The sequence below is a fragment of the Pteropus vampyrus genome, unplaced genomic scaffold, assembly GCF_000151845.1.
Source record: "Pteropus vampyrus isolate Shadow unplaced genomic scaffold, Pvam_2.0 Scaffold73, whole genome shotgun sequence".
Taxonomy (NCBI): domain Eukaryota; kingdom Metazoa; phylum Chordata; class Mammalia; order Chiroptera; family Pteropodidae; genus Pteropus; species Pteropus vampyrus.
In genome coordinates, this window is record NW_011888854.1 from 5,710,109 (window position 1) to 5,730,843 (window position 20,735).

General features: G+C 36.1%; 1 protein-coding gene across 1 annotated transcript in view; it reads right to left on the reverse strand.

Annotated features, from left to right (window-relative positions):
- The window catches only part of HSPA4L (heat shock protein family A (Hsp70) member 4 like), a 43,236-nt gene extending 28,203 nt beyond the window's left edge, over nucleotides 1-15,033 (reverse strand). Inside the window, exons 1-4 of the mRNA XM_011362130.2 lie at nucleotides 14,555-15,033; nucleotides 5,070-5,127; nucleotides 3,264-3,404; nucleotides 435-557 (exon numbers count right to left, since the gene is read on the reverse strand). Of these exons, the coding sequence (XP_011360432.1) occupies nucleotides 435-557; nucleotides 3,264-3,404; nucleotides 5,070-5,127; nucleotides 14,555-14,661 (429 nt within the window). The 5' untranslated portion in view covers nucleotides 14,662-15,033. The remainder of the gene's footprint in view (nucleotides 1-434; nucleotides 558-3,263; nucleotides 3,405-5,069; nucleotides 5,128-14,554) is intronic.
- Nucleotides 15,034-20,735: the final 5,702 nt, after the last annotated feature.

A 20,735-nucleotide genomic window follows, 5' to 3' on the forward strand; every position in this document is an offset into this window, starting at 1 on the left:
GAGTAGCGTGATGAAATCTCACGCCATCCCACTCTGACCTGTCCAGGATATGAATCAACCTTTTGTCCAGAGTATCTATCCTGTTACAATGCTACTCCCACGTCACCACTCAGCCGCCATCTCAGTTATCAAATGGACTGGCATGGCATCGCAGAGCTTATGTTCAAATACCGCTTATTTCACTTAATATTGACCCCAAAGTGCAAGAGTAGTGGCGCTGGCAAGGAGAATATGCCAAGGAGTAGCTGAAAAATGCTTCCTGTAAGTGAAAAGGTATGAATAGAGGAAAAAACACAGTATAAAAACGATTTGGTAATATCTGTGGTTTCAGGCATCCAGCGGCAGTCTTGGAATGTAACCCATGTGGATAAGACGGGACTACTGTACACTGGAAAATATGATTCAAGAGTATTCATTGCTGAAGTAAAACTTACTGAAATCACACAGTCAGCCACTGGTTTCTTTAACGCATTTTCTGAAGTCTCTTTAAGCTTGGCCAACAGCATTCCAGTAACTTGCTCAATTGCAAAAGGTCTCTCTTCTTCTAGGTACCGTACCTAAAACCAAAAGTTGAGATATTTATTGACTCACTTATTCATCCAACAAATATCCTGTGAACATCTACTCTATGCATAATGGATAGACAACGGTAAAAAAGGCAAAGTCCTAGCTCAAAGCTATATTCCCAAAAGACTGTTCTAATATCAAAACCCCTTTTCTGAAGTTTCAGTGCCTAACACACAGTATTACAACCAAATTATTTTCAGAAGTATCTTTACCTGCTCCAGATTCCCATCTCCCACAAAAGAAATTTTTTTCAATCAATATCCTAGCTAATGAAGAAGAAAAAAATAAAATAATCTTTCTTTTGAAAGCAGAACTCTTCCTGGGTTTAAAATGAAAGCTTCAGTCCTATAGTTTTGGAGAAAGGAAATGAGCGCATCAAAGGAAAAAAAAGAAGAAATGTCTTTATTTTTAAAAAACTATGTATCACTCCAAGGCTTCTGGGGATAATTATAAATTAAACCTTAGAGATGTATATATGAAATTTAAAAATTATTTTTAAATCAAATAACCATTTAATCTTAATTGTCATGAGTTAGTCACAATAGACTAGGTTGCATTTCGGCACACAAATGGAACTTTACAGAACTTCTTGACCAAGGAATACTAGAAGATCTGTGCTTATTGAAGTAATCAAACCCTTTTATTATGACAACTGCAAAATTAATAATACAAAGTTACCCACATAATGACAACATTTAATTGAGGAAAAGGCAATGTCTGTTACCTCTGTATGGAGTGAATAATTTTATTCTATAACACTAAACTTTGGAAGATCTTTAAAGAACTTCTTTCTCAAGTAGCACAATGTATGTATAAGTGTGTATGCATATGTCTACATAATGTTATAAGATTTACTTTGAAACAGACCTAAAATTCATATCCATTTGTCTATAAATCAACTTAAAAGTTCAGAACCCGGTATTATATGAAATTAATAAGTGTGGGAAGATATCACACACTAAAATAAGGGAAAATGAATCAAATACCATGGTGTTAGTCTGATTATAGAAGGCACAACAATACAGTATTCTTTTGTGTAAGAATGTAAAGTTAGATGTAATATACATCAAAGTATATTCAAACAAATGTCCAAAAAATAGATAAATCAAAAGATCTCCAATCTTCAAAAGATGAGGAAATGTAGTTCAAAAGAGGACTGATAAATGATTTCAAAGCCTTTTACATGCAATCATTATGACTACATAAAACCTGTATCACTCAAAAATTTGGTTTGGCTTTCTTTAAAAATTTTTTCTGTTTTTCTCAAACTACTTAAAAATCATGATTTTTAATTTTCTTTTTAAAGAATAAAAACAATTTAGTTTAGAATAAAAAACTGCTTCTCATGGTCATTAACCAGAACTTATCATATCTAAAGGATATCTAGATATTATTCTTTATCTCATTATTGCTATCATAATCCATTCAGCTTCCTAATCAGCAATCCTTGACCCACAAATTACACTTAAAATATGGCTTTACAATTTGTCTCCTTGTCTTTAATCTCTCATGGTGTATTCTTTGAATTATTTTAATAGCCTCATGTCTTCTTAATTCATCATGCATTCCGTAGTCAGAACCCTCTCTCTTCTAAAAATGGAAATATGTGCATAGCCTAAAAATATACTGTTTAAAATTAGTTATTAAAATAGCTTTTAGTATAATTCATATAGCATAAAGTTCATCCTGTGGTGTACACAGTACAGTAGTTTTTAGTATATACACAAAGTCATGCACTGATCAACACTAATTGTAGTATATTTTCTACTACCCTAAAAAAAATCCTGTAGCCATTAGCAGTTAATCCCCATTCCTCCTTCCTCTTAACTCCTAACCACCACTTATCTACTTTCTGTGTCTATTGATTTGCTTGGTTATGGACATCCATACAAACGGAATCAGAAAACGTATGGTCTTTTGTATCTGGCTTCTTTCACTGAGCATGTTTTTAAGGTTCATCCATGCTGTAATACATATCAGTAGTTCACTCATTTTTATGATCAAATCATATTCCACTGTACAGGTTTACCACACTTCATTCACTCACCAGTTGATGGGTACTTGGGTTGCTTCTACTTTCTGGCTATTATGAATAAGACTACCATGAACATTCATGTTCAAGTTTTTGTGTGCACATATGGTTCAAATCTCTTGTGTATACACCTAAGAGTGAAATTGTTGGGTCATATGTAACTCTGTTTTGAAGTATCACGTTAGTTTTTCAAAAATCAACAGAAATATGTTTTTATTAACCAATGTATAACTTACTGTCTCAGGATGTAGAATAAAAATCCACTATCCCTCTCTCATTTGGAAGAAGGAAGAAGAGTTTGCTTTAACACTTCTAATATGTTATAAGATTCTTCTAAATTAGAGAAAACTCATGACAATTAACATACTTTTGGGGCCTATTTTTCTAAATCACATATGCTACCTCTGCCTTTATCCCTTAAAAAGTTTACCTCTAAGTTTTGCAAATAATAATTTTTCCTTGATAATAAAAGTATTGTTTGGATTAAGATTATCATCTAATTAGAAGATTTTTGCACTCACTAAATCTTACTACAAAAATTGCCTGTATCTTACCGTATATGTACTGCTTCCAGAGGAAAAAAGTTAAATTACAAGTAGGCAATATTATCGTATTTGGTTTCTTAAATCTAAATCTACATTTTCACTGAGAACAGAAAGCTTACCTTAACTCCTGCACTTCCATTAGGCATCTTCTGCAGCTCATAGGGAAGCCTGATCCTTTCAGTTTGCACAATAGGATCATCAAATGAGCGCCCATGAAGCTTTTTGAAGCCATGAATTGTATTTCTTACATTCGTGACTATCTGTTGGCAGTAAACACTTTAATTTATCAATTACTTAAAGAATGTAAAATAAGCACTACGCTAATACTTGAGAATCATCAAGTCTCTTTATCTTTTATACCCAAGTTCACAATTATACACATTCATTCTTCTGGTTTCCAAAGAATATAAATTATACAATAAGAATGAGTGCATCTTACTGATTGCCCACCCCTCCCTCCCCAATTCTCCTCTTATCCTAGGAATGTTAGATTTAAAATTAATGTCTTCACAAAAGAAAGAATAAAACTTAATTTTTTTTCAAATAATTAAAATGTATCTATAACTCATCATTTGGCTTTCTTTAACACTTTTGCTCTAGAGAATCAGAATCACTAATTTTCTTTCCACTTTCATCACTGCACTTTTATTTAAACTACATGTTTCATTGTCCCATTTTTTGTTTTTTTCTGAATATCTAATTCATAAAAGTTCTCGTGTCACTTCTACTGCTAAAACTTGCTCCTAAGCTAGTAAATTAAAACTCTTCCCAGGTAGCATGGTGCTAAGTTAAAGTCTCTTAATTTGTAAATGGCTTGTATTCTGGCTATGTAATTTTTTCTTTAACTAGACCAAGTACTTCCAACTATAGAATATTATTGACATCCAGTTGTTGCCCTCTCAGTGACCTTTAAAAGCCAAATAGATCTTGATCTTCAATTATGAGATGAAAACTGCAGGAATGAATTACCATGTTGGTTTTTTAGCTCTTCAGGAGAAATAACTTTACAGTTTGCTTTCTCCAGAAACTCTGATATCTATATTACTCACTTAGATCAGCCAGAATATGAAAGGTAAACTTTACTGAAGGGGTCATTTTAGCACAAACTCAACATCTTTTATGTACAACATGAAAGTATAAGATAAAAGCAAGTAGAATATAAAAATTATAAGCAAAAATTCTAGATAAATGAATCGATTATTCCTATGAAGCCACGAAGAAAAAGCCTCATTAAACAAAGTTACTTAAAAATGAAAAAGAGAAGACCCGGGTATATATTAAAAGGTAAAAAGTAATTGTTAAAGTCTTTTGGTTCAGGGCAATAAACAGAGTCCAAGTAAAATGAACCTATAGCACAGAACATTAAAAGTGAATGTGTTACTACAAACATTTCAGAAACCTAAAATATAAACACTTAAACAGATTCCATGTAAAGCAGTGGAGGCCACACTGGGTTATTCTGGAACTTAGTTCCTCCATTTCCCGCCTTTTTTCACCAAGACACTGCTCACCTGTTGTTGAAGTGTATATCCTCATAGGACACCCTCACAGAAAGTTACCAGAGAAAAACTGATGTCATATAGTGGTAAATCCTAACTTTATAAGTAAGAAGATTTTTAATAAATAAAATTCAAAAAATATTTTATAACCCAAAGCAAAATATATCTAATAAAATACAAAGATTTAAGATCTGTTATATTTTCACCATTCTCTTTATCACTCTGAATTACAAAAAATGGGAATTTAGTTACCAAGATTCGGTTAATTCTTTTTATAAATCAAAACATTTACAGTAACAAAGATTTAAGATCTGTTATATTTTCACCATTCTCTTTATCACTCTGAATTACAAAAAAATGGGAATTTAGTTACCAAGATTCGGTTAATTCTTTTTATAAATCAAAACATTTACAGTAACAATTTACCTGGCTCTTAGCTGCATTTCCAATGGCTCGAGTTCTTGATCCTAAAGATATACAGGCCCTAAAGAGGGAAAAACACAAAGTTTGTTCCCATGGTATTTTTATATCAATGTGCCATTATTCTGCTTCTCCTTATACAAAAGGTAAATTTCAAGGATTAATATAATCATGTATTACTTAAAAAATAGGTTACCCAAAATCAGAATTTTATATATTTTTAAACTTTCAAAAGTAATGGAATAGTGGTCAGAAAAAAATGTTATAATCTTAAAGAATGTGCAAATAGGTGGCAATACTATGTTCATCACCCAAATTGTTTTTCAAATTCTATTGATCTAATCTATGACCTACTACTAAAATTAACTGTATTCAGTAAGGACAAGCTGCTTGGATCTAAATTCTAGCCCTACCATTTAACACTTAAATAACCTTGTGGAAATTACCTAACTATTATTTGCCTCAGTTTCCCATCTAGAAGATAGTAATGATCATACCTACTCACAAAATTGTGTGAGGATTAAATGAGTGAATATAAGTAAAACTTTTGAACAATATGACTACTGTTTTTACTACTGCATTTATATTAATTCTGCTTACAAAAACAAGTATAGAGTAACAGTATCATCAAAATACCATTTTGTTATGATTTAAGAAAGTATTCCCATGATTTCAGTTGGAACTACAGGTAACTATGCATTCAACAAATAGTTACAGGCATTGTGTGTATATACTAGCTATAATCATTATCTTTGCAGAATTTATAGTCTATTGAAAAAAATCAACATATAGGATTATCAATGATACTAGCAAATAATCACTTCTAGATAATAAGGCTTAGGAAAAGCAAACAGAAGAGATTTCTGAATTAAGACTTGAAAGCAGAGAAAGCATTTAAATATGGAACTTTTGCTGAGAAGGACATTTCTGATACATAGATGTATGTTTATTTTCAATGACAGCCACAGTGATCCTCTTAAAGACTAAGGTCATAAGACTCCTCTGCTGAAAACTCTCCAATGGTATCCTGTCTCACAAAGTAAAAGCTTAAGTCTCCCGACCGCCAATAAAGCCATCCAGGCTGTTCCTTGGCTGCTTTTTCCTGTAATTTCGACCTGGGCACACTGGTCTCCTTGCCATTTCTAGAATAGGGAAAGCACACTTCTGCCTCAGTGCCTTTGTACCTGCTGTTCTCTCTTTCTGGAACACTTCTAAATATATCCACATGGCTTGTGCTCTCACTTCTTTCATGTCTGTGCTCAAATATCAGGTTATCAGAGACACCTTTTCTGACTGCCTTATAAAAACAACATTCTTGCTCCTAATGTTTACCCAACAAAAATATCTCCTAATGTTTACCCAATTTAATTTTTCTCCACCATGTAGCACCATCTGATACAATTTATTTACTAACTATACCACCATACTGGGGTATGAACTCAATAAGGGAAGATAATGTATGTCCCCACTGCCTTGATCCCCACTATCCAATATGGTAGCCACTAGCCACATGTGGCTAGTAAAATTTAAACTGACTAAAATAAAAAATTCAGTTTCTCATCATTAGTCACGTTTCAAGTGCTCAACAGCCAACTTTCAAGTGCTTAACAGCCACATGTGGCCAATGGGTATATAGAAAACAGAATATACATAGAATAGAACTGAAATACTTTAGAATACAAAGTTCTACTGAGTAGACCTGGCCTAGATCATTATCTGGTACATAGTAAAGGTACTTACTGGATGAATGGAAACATGGCTCCTAAGGGAAATGCTTATTTGGAAAGTAGGAAGACTAACTCGGCTAGTTTCATAGTACATTTTGATAGACAGCGCCAGGGTCAGATTATACAGGGTCTCGAATAACAGATTATAAATTATAAATTTATTTCAGTAGGTAATAGGAATACATTAAAGCCTTTTGAATAATAGAGAGAACACTCCACGCTTGTATATAATACAAACACTTGTAAAGATCCTAGAATGGTGCTTTTCAAGGGTTGAATTAGATACTCTTATATTGGGGACCACTGAATTTTTAGGGACGTCAAGTAGTTAGGTTCATTTAGTTGATTTAACAGATGTTTTTTGAGTATCTATTATTTGTCTGGCAGTCTGTTCATTACTATAGATACAACAGTGAGAGAGAAAGACACGATTTGGGCTTTCTCAGAACTTACAATGCCACAGACTCACCCAAAGGCGAATAAACTAGGTGCTACAACAGAGGGTGCAAATAGTGCTGTGGGAATAAAAAATAGCAGGAATTAACCTAGAGGAGGAGGGTCGGGAAAGGCTTACCGGAGGAAATGATGAGATCTGAAGAAAGAGTAAATGATGATGAGATGGAAGCAGGGCAGAGTTTGGTGGAGATCATTTTGACTACAGTGTGAACTGATGGAAGGAGAGCTAGAAGTTATCGGTAATCTTTATCAGGATGGTGGCAGCTGAGACAGGAGGAGAAAGAATTAAGAGATACTTGGGAGATAAAACTCAAAGACCTTGGTGATGGACTAGATTTTCACTATCAAAAACGGTAGCCACCAGACGCTTGTGGCTATTAAGCCCATGAAATGTGGCTAGTCTGAATTGAGATGTACTTATTCTAAGTGTGAAATATACTCTGGACTTTGAAGATTTAATATTTAAAAATTGTGCAATATCTCATTAATTTTAAAATACTGATTATATGTTGAAATAAGATTTTGGATATATTGAGTTAAGTCAAATATATTAAAATTAATTTCACCCGTTTCTTTTTCTTTTAATGTAGCCACTAGAACACTTAACATTACGTGGTCACACTTCATTTTTAGTGAACAGTGCTGGAATAGATTAGAGAAGAGGCAAGGATCAAGAATAATGTCCAGGTTTCCAGTCTGCAGAAGAGGGTAGACAGTGGTGCCATTCAGTGAGACAGAAAACACTGGAAGAGGGACAGGTTTGGGGAGGGATCATCACAAATTCTATTTTGGACATATTAAGACTGAGGAATTTCTGAGACAGCCACAATATATAATTAGAACTAAAATGTTAAAAGTGATGGACAGATGTAGGATGATGAAATGGTCTCTAATTGTGATCTGGTAAAAATAAGAAAATAAGGCTACAGCAGGAATCAGCGGATCCAGTGATATCTTCACATTTCTTGCAAATAATTCCCAGATTCAACATAGTCTTTGCCAGAGTAGATATTTACATATCCAATTAAGGCAATCCATGTGGATGGTTGACATTCCATCCTAAAACTCATCAGAGAAAATATGGGTTTGCCATCTCTTGGCCTACTTATAATCTTTCTCGCTACTCCATTTTTTTGGACACATTTCTGAATACTTTTAATTTTTCAATATTAGACCATCACTTGAGTGCATATTCTTAGGTTGATTCTCAAAGCTTAACTTCTGTTAGAACATTAGATCCAAATAAGACTGATTCAACTATCATTTATTAAGTGCTAGATTCTTTGAAATATGCTTCACACATATATCCTTTCACATTTTCTGATATTCTCTTTAGTTATGAATAGATATTTAAAGCTTAAAAAGTTTTATGTCATAGCTTAGAAATACTCAATGTTTCAATACACAGAAGACCATCCTCACATAGCTAATGGTCTTCAAACTCCGTTCTTCCTTCAATTTTCTGTCAAAAAAAATTCTAGGACACAACCATTAAATAACTACCTGTGCCAAGGATTTCAGAAAAATTGAAATGAATACCTATTTTCACTCAAAACTTTCATCTAACTTCAGTAATACCAAGGGAAATAGACACATCATACTACATATTAGGTGCACGTTTTTATAGAAAAGTATATTCAATTGTTATCAAACTGCATATCATATAATGCACTGATATTACACTTTTATAGATTATTTCAACTACTATTTAGAAATTCCACTTTATACCTAAAACAAATGAGAAGGAATGTTTACAGTGCAGCTTATATCTATGATATCCAATCTGGTGTTGCCACCACAGCAGTGGTCCCAGGTTCTTAGAGAATGTCACAGAACTCCAAACAAGCAAGCAAAATTTCTAAATGCCCTTTGTTACTTTTGGTAGAGGAGGGGTATAAATATCAAATGATGGTATGTTACTTTAAAAAAGTTATATTTGTATTTTCCCTTAAAATTTAAGATTATTTTTTTCTCTCTCTCTTATAAAGCCTATTTTTATAAGGCCGAGCGTGACTGGGTTGGAGAAAACACATACTGCTAGCAGACTAAAGACACTTCTCACGTAAGAGGTCAGTGCTCCAAATGTGTTTGCTTCTTTGTTAATCTCCGCTATGGATTCAAAATCCCTTGATTTTACCACTTATACTTTAAAAATAGATCAGTTACTACTTATAGGGTCTTCTGCTACCATTGAGTAGACTCTAAGAAATACAATAACTCAATAATGATATGAGAGGGCAATCAGTTGGTTTAAATCAAGGGGTCAGCTCCTTACATTGCCAGTTTGGCTGCACAAACTAGTTTCAACTATGGTTGCCAAAATATCCATAAAGGATTTCTCAGCCCTGGCACTGATAATTTGGGCCAGACAATTCTTTGTTGAAAGAGTGGGGCTATTCTGTGCACTGCAGAGTCTGGAAGCCCCCTGGCCTCTACCTGCTACATGCAGTGGCATTCCTAGCAAAAATATCTTCAGATATTTTCAGATGTGCTCTAGGGGGCAAAATCTCCTCTAGTTGAGAACCACTGACCTATACCATCATTTTCCATTTATTGTTCTATGGAACATAGTTCCGTAGACATTCAAATAAGCTGGGAAAAACATTCTTGGAGTGTTTCAATAGATATAAACACATTAAAGGATATGAGAAGTTCTGCACTAAAGAAAGCATCTGCTTATTATTTCCCAAGCTTGGCTATCTGGACAAAAGTTGCCCTAGAAAGGGGTGGAGGAGTGTTCTCAAAAGGCTTATTGTTGCCATTTACTTTCTAGCTTGCTACTTAGAAAAATAAGACTACTTGTAGGCCTATATGTTTAGTAATAACAAAAACTTTCCAATCTTGCAATATGAACAATGGATAAACATTTTAACATATAGAAATAACAAAAAATTCTTTAAGAGCTTCCAAATACTTTTAGTAAGCATAATTCACAAATAAAATTAGTTCATAACTTGAAACCATTAAATCACACATTTACATCGGTAGACGTAATAATTAACAAGCGAATTAGATACATTAAATTAAATATTATTTAACTACAATATTATTAGATCAGATATATTATTTGAAAATCTGATTATTTTATAATCCACCATTTCAAAGACAAATAGTACACAATTTTAAAGTTCTTTTGATTATGACTGCCTAGACCAAGTATTTGCTAATTATGACTTGCCGCTTATTTTTGTAGTTTTATCAAAACACGGCTATACTCGTTTTGTTCTGTAGTAACCACATACCACAAGGACGACCAATGGTACGTTAAACATCTTAAGCTAAGATATCATGTAATCTGTACATATCATTCCTTGCCTTCTAGAAACTTTTTAAGAGTTTCCCACCCACAAATTTAAGGCAATGACTGTAGATTCATTTTGTTTTGTTGCATATTTTGTTTTGTTATAGATAATATTCATACTAAAAGACTTTATAGTCCTAGCTTTAGAATGCTAAAGTGTGAGACATCTGCCCTTCCACTCATCTCACAATTTGATTAAAAAAAAAGTGAAGATGTTCATTGAATTTTTGTTTGTTAATAGTGAAATAATGTGAACTTTTCACTAACTGCAGTGTATCTATCAATGGACTAGTATACAGTCATTAAAAAGAATGAGATAAATTAGAGCTACATGTACGAGTTTTTTTAGAAAAGCAATCACAAACCATGTATACTGTAATTCTACTTTTGTTAAAAAAAGAATAGAAAATCATCTGGGTTATATATACATACTCACGTACTTGCATCAAACTAGGAACATGCACACTAAATTGTAAGAGGTGGTTAGAAAGGGACAAAGGGGGAGAGTCATTTTATGTAATTCTTTAGCATTTAAAGTATTTTAAATCAAAGTTAATGTAAGCTCATAGTAAAACATACAAACCAAAGGAACTCGTATAGTACAAAGAATATGTAATTAAAGTAAAAGTCTCTCCCTCCCCCTAAACTTCTATCACCATAAAAAGTCCTCCTACCCAACTATAGCCACTGATAACCTCTGAAGTTTGGCACTGTTGATGTATAAAAAATTTTAATACTCAAGTAAGTGATTTCTACTTTTTTTGCATTGAAAAGAACATCTCACATATCTGAAATGCAGTATTTAAATATTTTCCCATATTTTCAGATTATTCATGCACTAATCAAGAGGGAAAAAGAAAAGACAAAACCAGAGAACTGAATATTAAGTTTGATCATACAAGATTCTGATAAAGCAATACACCTAACAAAAATCTCCTGAAATAGTTTTCATTCAAAAATCCATTTTCTTAATGTAAAATATGTCCATAAAAATTCAAAGCATTATACACTATGTATTAAAAGTATACCCTCCAATGTTAATTGTTTATAGTCTTCCGCCCTGCTTGCTTTCATGTTTATACTAACACGTTAGTATCCTTTTTATGAATTTTTAAAAATAAGACTTTACATATTCTTAAAATAACTTAAAAGCATAATAAGACATTTAAAAAAATAATTTCTTAAAAGCTAGCAAAAAATAGATGACTTTGCTGATATTAGAGCAAAGATACGTCTCTGTATAGTAACTGCCTCGCCACGTAATTTATCCCTTTGATTTTTACATCCCCATTAACGTAGTCTGTATACAGCATCCTTATGCCAATGGATAATGGAAGGACATTGGGGATGTAAGCACTCCAACTTTACAGAAGGTGAAATCTGAAGAACTAGCAGGTTATATTACTTGTTCTTGGTCCCTTAATTTATAGGCCAAAACTTACGCAATTACCTTTTTCATTAAACTGTCCTTCTTAGTTTATACATGGTAACCTCCCAAGGATACATAATCAGGTATGTTAAAGAATTAAACAAATGTGAAAATGTATAGATGCCAAAAACCAATAAAATTGAATATTTCTTTCTTCTTCTCCACAGGATCCTTTCATAATGTATTTGAATCTTAGAAATATCTGTGTCACTAGTATCTTGATGTCAGCAACTGAAATATGGAAAACAATTTTTTGTAAAGCTATGTTTATATGTATATATAATAGTGTGGTTTATTAGAAATGTTAGTTCCTGTAATAGTTATATTTTTTTGCTAGAGAGGCATTCAATAAATGAGTATCCAGGGATCAGAATGGGTATTTTTTCACTCAACGATTTAAGAAAAAATTATATGATACAATATGATACAAAAATAATTATATGATACAATATGACATTTTGAACTTATAATATAAATTTAAGGCCCCCAAAGTAACAAAACAGTGTAAGAGCATGGATTACAGTGAAGTATTAATATTAGTTCAATAAGAATAAAAGATACATTCCTGAGGTAAATGACAGTACATAGTCAGGGAAAGAAAGGCAGAATTTCTGATAAAAGCTAATTATGAATATGATCCTTCCACCTTAGGAAATTTCTAGTTTGTTAGGCTCATTGAACCTAGATATTAGTAGTGACACTCTTACACACACATCAGAAATATATTAAATCTCAGTCACATAGAATTAGCCAATGTGCCTAAGAATAGCAATAAAAAGAACGTTAGAGGACTGGAATGAGCAGCCAAATTTTTAAAGAACACTCTTTGTAAGCCTAGCCAGGTTCTTTAAAGAGTCATGCACTCACTACTAAAATTGCAGAGTCTAGAAATGCAGTATTTGTCTTACAGTTCTGGTATCTGATATTTCAGGATAAAGCTTTAAGGATTAGGAGAATGTCCATCCTACCTCTCATTTTTTCTTCATAGGTTAAGTCCCTAAAGCCAAAGGCTGCCCCTATTAACCTCTACTAAACGAGAGTGAAATTTCCTGGTTCTTTTCTGGAAGAAGCCCATATCTGTTTTGGCTTAAAACAAATCTTATAGAGATGAAGTTACAAACAGTTCACAATTACTGCTTCAGCCTCTTATTGTGCATAAAAACCAGGAAAAGATGTAAAAAGGAAAAACAAGAGTTCTAATAGTACTATGAAGATTAACTGACCTACACTCATATATGAGAATATAAAGATCCAAAATTTCAATAGAAATATAATGCATAAATCTGGAAAAGGTGATATAAAACCTTCCAGAATATTCTTTCAAAGAAACCAAAGCACAAGCTGCTTCAAGTAAGCTACTCTTCAACATATCCTGGACATATTAAAAAAAATTATTCATAGAATTGTAGTAATTTAATCATTTAAAGGCTTAACAATGATCTTGGTTAAGATTAGTCTTATATTAAAAGTATTGTATTTTGGACCATTCAGAGGAGTCAAACTAATATGGTTACCTTTCCATAAAAAGTAAGACATGAACAGTTGGTTTCCTCATAAAATTACCTGTAACAGGAGCTTACAATAATCCAATTTTTCATATCTCTGCCTTAATTATATTCTTTGCCAAAAAACTTCCCAGACCAGAGAAACAATAGAACATGTGGGAGCATGTTTCCATGACATAATGCCATTCCTTTTAAGCCTTTCATCAAAGATTCATAATAGAATGACTCCACAGTCATGTTTATACAGAACAGTCGCCTCCGACTCTCCAACAATTCAGTCTGTACAAAAACACTTCTGATAGGTTCCAACTCCACCACTTTCCATTAAAGGACGCACCTCACCAATACAAGAAGCCAATGACTCCCATCCCTAATTTCTCTCCCTATTAATGCACCACTCATTAACATACGCTCCTGGAAACCAGTCCCATTACCTCGAATTCTCAAGGACACTTGTGTAGAAAGCCCTGCACACCTCCATCGCCTCTTAGAGAGAAAAGAAGAAAAAAAAAAGAAAAGATAAAGAAAGGCAGGCAGGCTTTCTGGGCCAGATGAACCTCTAACTCATAAGATTCCATTTGTTACTTTTCTGCAGGAAAGCTGTCACGCAGAGAGAGAGAGGGAGAGGAGGAAGGGCAGAATGAATGTGGAATTCTTCACTCTGCTAGCGGGGGATGCCCGCCCGCGCGGCCGATAATCCCTAAGCTCCACTAGAAGTAATCAGAGATCTTTCTCCAATGTTCGGGACATGGAGGCGGTCCCACACCAAGCCCTTTCCGGAAGCAAAGCAGGGCTGGTGGAGAACCAGGTGTGGGGTGCGGGTACAGAATGGAAAAATGCGCAAACTATCAGAGAGCCAAGTCCCTGGCCCTTGAAGGGAAAGCAGCCTCGCGGAGCAGGCAGTCCGACCCCCACTTGGGCTCGCCGACCAGCGGGTTCTCGAGACCGCAGCTGGTGGGCTGCACCTGTCATCTCAGGGCTCGGCGCGCATCCCAAGGCAGCAGGCGGGACCAACCAAAGGGTCGGAGAAAACGTTTCTTAGGGCCGGGGCTACGACCAGACGAGGCACTTACGGGGTACATCTGTCGCTGTACTCATTGGCGATGGTCTCGATGCCGCCACTCCTCGCTACAGCGATGTAGCAGTTGAGAAAGCCGAGGTCAATGCCAACCACAGACATCCCGCCGCCTGATGACCGGGGCGATAGTGCTGAAGCCTCCCGTGCGGGGATCGCGTCCTCTTCTGGGCTGCTGCTCCTGGAATTGAGACTCCTACGAGAAGCAAAGGAGAGATGACCCGAAGTCGCTACGCATTAAATCTAGAGCACCGCGTCGAGCAACCGCGGAGGAAGTGCAGGCCGCCGCGCCGCAGCCTGCGCCGCCGGGGTCTGTCTCCACTGCGGTTCGGCCGCCACCAACCGGCAGTTACTGGGGTCTGCGCCTGCGCGCTCGGCCGCCGGGGAGGCGCTCGAGCCGCGGCTCCGCGCCCGAGGCTGCGCCCCTCCTCGGCTTCGGCCGCTTCCGTCAGCGCTCGGGCAACGGCTGCCTGAGGAGCTGCGGGTTCGAGAAAGATCTGGAAAATGGAGGCGGCTGAGCCGGCCCGGGGTGGGAGGGCAGAGAGGGAGGAGCGGGGAGGATCAGGGAGGAGGGAGAGGGCAAACGGCGTGTTTCGCTCGCCCTCGCGCGGCGGCTGAGCATAGTGCGGCTGGGCTCGCGGGGAGGCGGCCGCTGCTCAACCAGCGGCTCTGGAGACACCCTTGGGTGCTGTCGGCCACGAGAGCCGCGCCCGCTACAGACGGGATGCTGCCAAGGCCTGCGAGAAGTCGGGCGCTGGTGCGCGGCGCCTCCGGGGCCGCCCGCAGCCCGGGCACCCACCCGCCGGCCTCGCCGCCCCCGGGGGCCCGTGCGCCGCCCGCAGCGCTCCGGCGCCGCCGCGCTGCCGCCCGCTGGCTGCCGCGCCCCGCTCTGTGAGGTGGCGCCCATTGTGCTGCGCGGCCGCCCGGCCTGGCCTCGCCACCAGGGGCGCCGCCGACGCCGGCGGAAGCGAGTCCTCTTCGTCTTGGGAGAAAGCCGACCCAACAAATTGTACCAATTTTTTTCCCTCCTTATCAGGGCTTTATGTACCAAAAACCAAACTGTCAAGAAACGAAAGCACACTGACAACTCTCCCTTCGTGCCACTTCCTTCACACCATTCCAAAGATGCAGCCGCCCCCACTAACTCGACCTCAAGTGGCCTGATGCGTGCGTGTCACTATGACACCTGGCGGGCCCGGGCGTCGCCTCCAGCCTCTGCCAGGGAGGCCCAGCAGGCTCAGCTGCCTGCCCTTTTCATTTGACCAGCATCTGATGTCTGTCTGAGGCTTCACCAAGTTAGAGTTTACACTTACGAAGCCTGGCTGTCCTGTTCCTCCTGCTTCGGTTCTCCATGGGTTTCCTGTTCCTTCTCGTCCAATTTCTCATGGGTTTCGTGTTCCTTCTCGCCCAATTCTTCATATGTTTCATGATCCTTCTCACCCAATTCTTCGGATGCTTCCTGTTCCTTCTCACTCAATTTTTCTGGTGTTTCCTGCTTCTTCGCGCCCAATTCTTCTGATGCTTCCTGTTCCTTCTCAACCAATTTTTCTGGTGTTTTGTGTTCCTTCTCACCCCATTTTTCGTATGTTTTCTGCTCCTTCTCGCCCAATTCTTCATGTGTTTCTTCTCTGCTTGCTGCCATCTTGAAATAGGCTTTTCCACCAGATCCTTTAGTACTCTTATTGTCCCTCTCTGTCAACTTCTTAAAAGAATTTATGCTTTTTACTAATATCAATGCTGCAAAAGCAGCAGCAGCAAGTGTGGCTATAGCTATAAGGGCTATGAAATCCATCTTCAAGGGCAATACTGCGGAAAACGGAATGTACAGTATTGTCTTGACTCTGGTTTTTCTACGTTAAGGAATCACACCTCTCTTCCATTTCACAAGCAGACAGAAGCAGAGGCTCCCAGTCGACCCGTCGTCAGGGACACCGCGGGCTGGGCGGAGGGGCCTCCCGGCAGGCAGTGCGTGCAAGAGCAGAGCAGGGATTGGGTACTGGCTCTCAACAGAACCCAGGGCCCTAGCCCGACCCGGTGAGTGGTTCATGGCTTCAACCCTCCCTCTTCACTGGCTTCTTGGGCCATCATCCTTTTAGTCCCGCCACCATCTAGATTTATTCCAGAATATCCTGAAACTCTCTTAGGACCATTTATCCATCCTTTCTGTCTGTAAAACTTCAGGATGTGAGAATGATTTTTCTATTAAAAACAAACAAACAAACAAACAAACAAACACGTAAAATGCCAGAGTAAAAAGAAACAGTTGAGGTCAGGAGCAAAGGATTGTTATCACATTCTTTACAATTACTGGAAGGAAATGAGAGTACCTAGTTATTAAAGGGATGGCAGGCTTTGAGGCTCAGACTTGGGTTGTAGTCCCAGGTTCGCCTAACAATAGCACAGTAGGCCCTTAGGCAAGTTACTGAACTCTACCCAAAAAAAAAAAAAAAAAAGACAAAAAAATGAAGTGCAATGGCACAGAAGCACCAAAGAGCATGCTGTATTTAAAGAATCAGAAGTTGCTGGTAAGTCTACAATGCCTAGAAGGACAGATATGATGTATAGCTGAAGTCTGGAGCTAGATTGTAAAAGATATTTTATGTCATCATAAGAAATCTTTAAAAGGCAAGCAGTTTACCTTTTCAAGAATAGGACTCCTTTTAAATGTAAAAAATATAGCTCCTAAAGTAACTATTTTTAGCATTTATTGAAATTAGTCCACGTACTAAGTTCAAGAACACTTCAACTGTATTTTGTTACTCCCCAAAGCTTATACATATATGAATAAAAAGGCTTCATATAAATGTATATAAAACTTCATTTTTAAAATCCAATTTTCAATTTTACTAGGCATATTCACTTGTGGATTACTTGCAAAAACTTCCCCCCAACATCTCCCAATCCAGATGACCCACAAGTCAGGATCTACTGCTACATTTAGAGAAATAGATGGAAACTGACATGATCAGACTGGATTTAAAAAAATACTTTGGAAGCAGTGTTAAGAATGGATTAGAGCAAGGCTGGTTGGATACACAGGGGTCACAGGAGACTGTAGCAGACTCCTGATTGTCTTTGATCATCTGTTTTGTCATGTACACATGGCTGTTCAATTATTTCTCACCTTATAACTAAATATGACCAAGTCTAAAGTCTCACCAATGTGTATGTGTGACATGTGCAACTTCCACCTTAGCTGGTTAAAATCCCTCTTCGCTGCCCAGATTTATCTTTCCCTTTTCCTGCAGGTGGGAACACAGATTAGCCTGAGACTCAGCTTTGACTATGCAGATGATTACAATGCTCTAAGAAGGGGTTCTTTCCCTGGGGTCCCCAGGTCCCCAAGGAATATATAGATTTAAAGAGGGAGTTGTCTTCAATTAAGAATGTAGACACAAATCACAGTAGCTTTAATGATGTGATTTTTCCCACAAATAGAAATCAAATATCTCCCTACTACATTATAACTGTTAGGTATATTATTTCAAACAGTTGTCATCAGTACTATGAAATTATAGTAATAATTAGAACATAGACTTGTAAATGTATTAAAAAGAAGTGTATATTACTATATCACAAATACATATTTTTAATATTTTAATAACCATATTTCAAATATTATTTCCTTTATAATCCTACGTATTTTATTTGATATATTTAAAAACTATTATAAGGGGTTCATAGGCTTTACTAGAGTGACAAAAGTGTCCATGCCACAAAAGTGATTAATAACCCCCGCTCTAAGAGATTACAGCGAAAAGACTGAAGGAAGGTAGATCTCTGAAGGAATTCATGGAGAGGTACTCTGCTATTTTTGACTGCTCACCTCCCAACTATTAATTATGAGAAACACTTATCTTACTTAGACCACTGTATTTTTGAGTCTCTTTGTTACAGCAGCTTGGCCTTTACCTTCACTGAGATTATTGAAATAGCTTGCATTAGTGACAATGAATCCTGAATCAAAGCAATGGCAGTCAAAATGGAAAGAAAAAAAAAATGTAAGAATTTTTTAGGAAGTAGAATTTACAAGAGTGGGGGAACTATTTGCTATATGAACTGAGGTAGAGGGAAAGCAAAGATAACTCCCAGGTTTTGGGGGTAGGTGACTAGATAGAATTGCTATGTATTGTTAAGCGAGATAAGGGTTATGGAAAGAGAAGCAGGTCTTATTTGAAACAGGTGTTAGTAGAAATGTTGGGTTAGAGAACTCTGATACATATAGAGAAGGGGGTGCAAAAAACAATTAAATTGCATTTGGAAACTGGGCTAGGCTAGAGAGAAATATAAGTGTCACTGGCATACAGATGGATCTGAAACTAAAGATACAGAGAAACTGGGGAGTATATGTAAAGTACAAAATGAACTTAGGACTGACTAGTCCCTTAAGAATACTAAAATTTAAGATAATAGTGGAAGAAAAGGGGCTCTTTGAATTTACATTTAGATTAATCAGCTAAAGACAAACAAAAGTTATCACTTATTTAGATAGCATAATGTTTGTATATGAACAAAGGAATTATTTCTTAAGTTTTAGTTGAAGCACAATGTTTGTACATGAACAAAGGAATTATTTCAGAAGTTGTACTTCAAGCGTAACAAAGTTCTATTACTATAAAGAATCCATCCAGAGTAGTAATATTAAAATAGTAACAATTTCTTCAGGGGCTTCTGGCCTCTTAGTACATGTTTTTGTTTTTTCTCCTACTTTCTAGCCAAAACTGCTGTGCGAAAACAAAGTGAAATTCTCCAAAATAAATTTAGTTTCAGTAAGTATAAACGACTATAAACTTAAAAGGTTATTATTTTTTTTAATGGATGTATTTTCATGAATTAAGTAAACTAAAAAAATGAAGCTCTGAGAATGGAATTTTAGGATTATTTGGGGATATAGTTTTAGGATAGGAAATTAAATATCCTACCCATATGAATATACTTTAGCTATGCATTTTTCCAACTTTTATTTTAACATTAAAAATATATATTTTCTTAATCTTTACATGGGTGACTATTCCTGATATTTGATTCTTTAATTGATTGTCTTGGAACCATTATTAATCTTTCTTTATTCTAATAAACAAAACTAATGATAGTGAAGAATGAAAGGAAAATATTTTGTTTTGTTTCTATAACTTGCTGTGTTATATTGACCACTGCAAGAAATGTTGAGAGTTTTCAAGAGTTAATATTTTTCTCAAGTGATAAACCAACATATTTAAAAGTATAGTTTGGATTACTTTCCTTGAAACATATTTTGCCCCTGTGCACCAGAAAGTTCACCCACCCTATTTTAACTCTCTCATAGCCTCACAAAATCTTTCTATAGTTTATCCTCACTAGCTTAACATCCCTCTACTCACCAATACTTTAAAATCTCGAAGATTTCAACTGTACTATCTTCTTCAACATTTCTGAAAAACAAAACAGACTCCTGTACAAAACCTTGGAAATCTTGTTTTCTATCTTTAAGCTAATTCTCAATTCTGACAAAAAAAATTGTTATTCTCTGCTTATTAATAAAGTTAGAATCAAGGAAAAAGAGCTCAGATATAAGTTTTAAACGTCCTTTATTATCAATACAGAGTACACAAACTAATTTGAAAAGATATTTTTTTGTTCCAAGATATATTTACATCAGCAAGATTTTATTTATTTTAAAGATAAAAATTAGCATATATGCCATTTTATATCTTTTATTTCCCAACTACAGGTTTAGAATGTCATTAAAGTCATTTAGTTTTTTTATCAGATCTAGAATCTGTGCTTATTAAAAGCTATAACCATAAACACTATATGTAGTAAATACCTGAGCTGTCTTAGTAGAGATGTTGTATAACAAAACGTAATACTTATCTCCATAGATATAATGATGACATCTCCTAATAAGCTTTTAAGAAATATTTGTCATATCATATGATTTTAAAAGATGGGAAGACAGTTATATTAAAAGAACAAATTTTCATTTCTTCTATTTTAACATTATACGTTTTTATTTTCATCACAAAAGAAAATAATTTTAAACTAATAGAAATAACATACACTACTTCTAAGTAAAATGTCTCATTAAAGTGAGTTTGAGTCTAAGTGGGAAGGAAACCCACATTTATCTGATTTTTAGTATTTAAATCCTTGAAAAAAGCTTATACTTTACTGCAGAATTACCACTTGAAAAATACTAT